Source organism: Sinocyclocheilus anshuiensis, unplaced genomic scaffold (assembly GCF_001515605.1).
Source record: "Sinocyclocheilus anshuiensis isolate Anshui unplaced genomic scaffold, SAMN03320099.WGS_v1.1 scaffold718, whole genome shotgun sequence".
Classification (NCBI taxonomy): Eukaryota; Metazoa; Chordata; class Actinopteri; order Cypriniformes; family Cyprinidae; genus Sinocyclocheilus; species Sinocyclocheilus anshuiensis.
The window spans coordinates 183948-185262 of NW_015546102.1; the positions used below are offsets into that span (position 1 = coordinate 183948).

Sequence of the window (1315 nt, forward strand, 5' to 3'; positions counted from 1 at the left end):
CCCGGGCTGGACTCCGCTTCGTCCACCGTGAAAGCTGATCCGGTAATCTACAGCGCAAAGTTGTTGTATTTCCTCAGCGACCAGCACGGATCAGCTCTAGGCATGACGAAGCGGATATCGTCCTCTTTTGGAAGGCCAAACAAAGTAGTTTCGCTTTCACAACGAATCACACCATGCCTTCACGACATGGCGGCGGCGGCAACAATACTACAGCGAGAATAAAAGTTATTCCTTCTTTATTTGTGTGAACATTTGGGCGGCGTTATGCAAATCTTCCCACATAGTGAGGTGGATATGTGGGGGCGTGATAGAACGAGCCGTTTTAGGTAGGCGTGGCTGACTCTTAACTTTTATAAAGAATATCTCTTTGGATTTGAGACTTTAGTCTTTGCAACTTTACAGATCTTCTTTATGCACCAAGAGCTTGTAACACTTCAAAGAGAAAGGAAAAATTGAAATCGCATCATATGACCCCTTTAAACAAGCACGTTTGAGCTTTTGTTTATCATATTTTAGAGAATATAAAAAATATATTTTATGTTCTACAGAAGAATGAAAGTCATACAGGTTTGTAATGACATGAGGGCGAGACAACGACAGAATTTCCTTTTTTGTTTCAACCAATTCAAGGAAGGATGGTTTTTAAATTATGAAATAGTTTGCAGTATGTAATAATGTAAAACACAAAACATTGTTAGGTTTCAGAACACAGACTCAATAACTTAAAAAAAAAAAATTAATCAAATGATCAACTCTGAAAACTCTAAACAAGCTCATGAGTTTCATACAAAAATATATAAAAGACAGATGGTCAGTTAATATGTGTGTTCTAGTTTTTTGAAAAAGTCACTGGTGTCATGATAGCCTGTCCAGTCATTTTATTATTAATGTGTCATTACTTCATTAATGAATATCAATTTATAATTAAGGAATGATGTTTGAGACAAAGCCATTTTTTAAGGTAAGTCTTGTTTCTAGACTACGGAAGTGAGATCAGTAATACAGTCAGAGTACCCACCAGAACCTTTCTCTGGGTGGCCGGTGTTCTGTGGTGTCCCACAGTCTGGAATTTTTAATGGCGTTCTGTACTCTCTCATCTTGATTCTCAATATGATTGGCTGGATCTTCAGCAAGGGTGAGAATTTGATCAGGTAACCCTTTAATGAGGACTGACTTACTGAGCCAGAGGGCTTGTCGAACACCTAAACACAAATCACAATCACACATTATCTGCTGTTATACACATATCAAACCAAAGTTTAAGCAAATACACAGTACATTATTTTGTATATAAATACAGTACACACACACATAT

The 1315-nt window shown here is 37.5% G+C and overlaps 1 protein-coding gene across 1 annotated transcript in view; it reads right to left on the bottom strand.

The window, feature by feature from the left end:
- mrpl37 (mitochondrial ribosomal protein L37) overlaps nt 1-1315 on the bottom strand; it is an 8736-nt gene that overhangs the window by 6607 nt on the left and 814 nt on the right. Inside the window, exon 2 of the mRNA XM_016502214.1 lies at nt 1019-1202. Within this exon, the coding sequence (XP_016357700.1) occupies nt 1019-1202 (184 nt within the window). The remainder of the gene's footprint in view (nt 1-1018; nt 1203-1315) is intronic.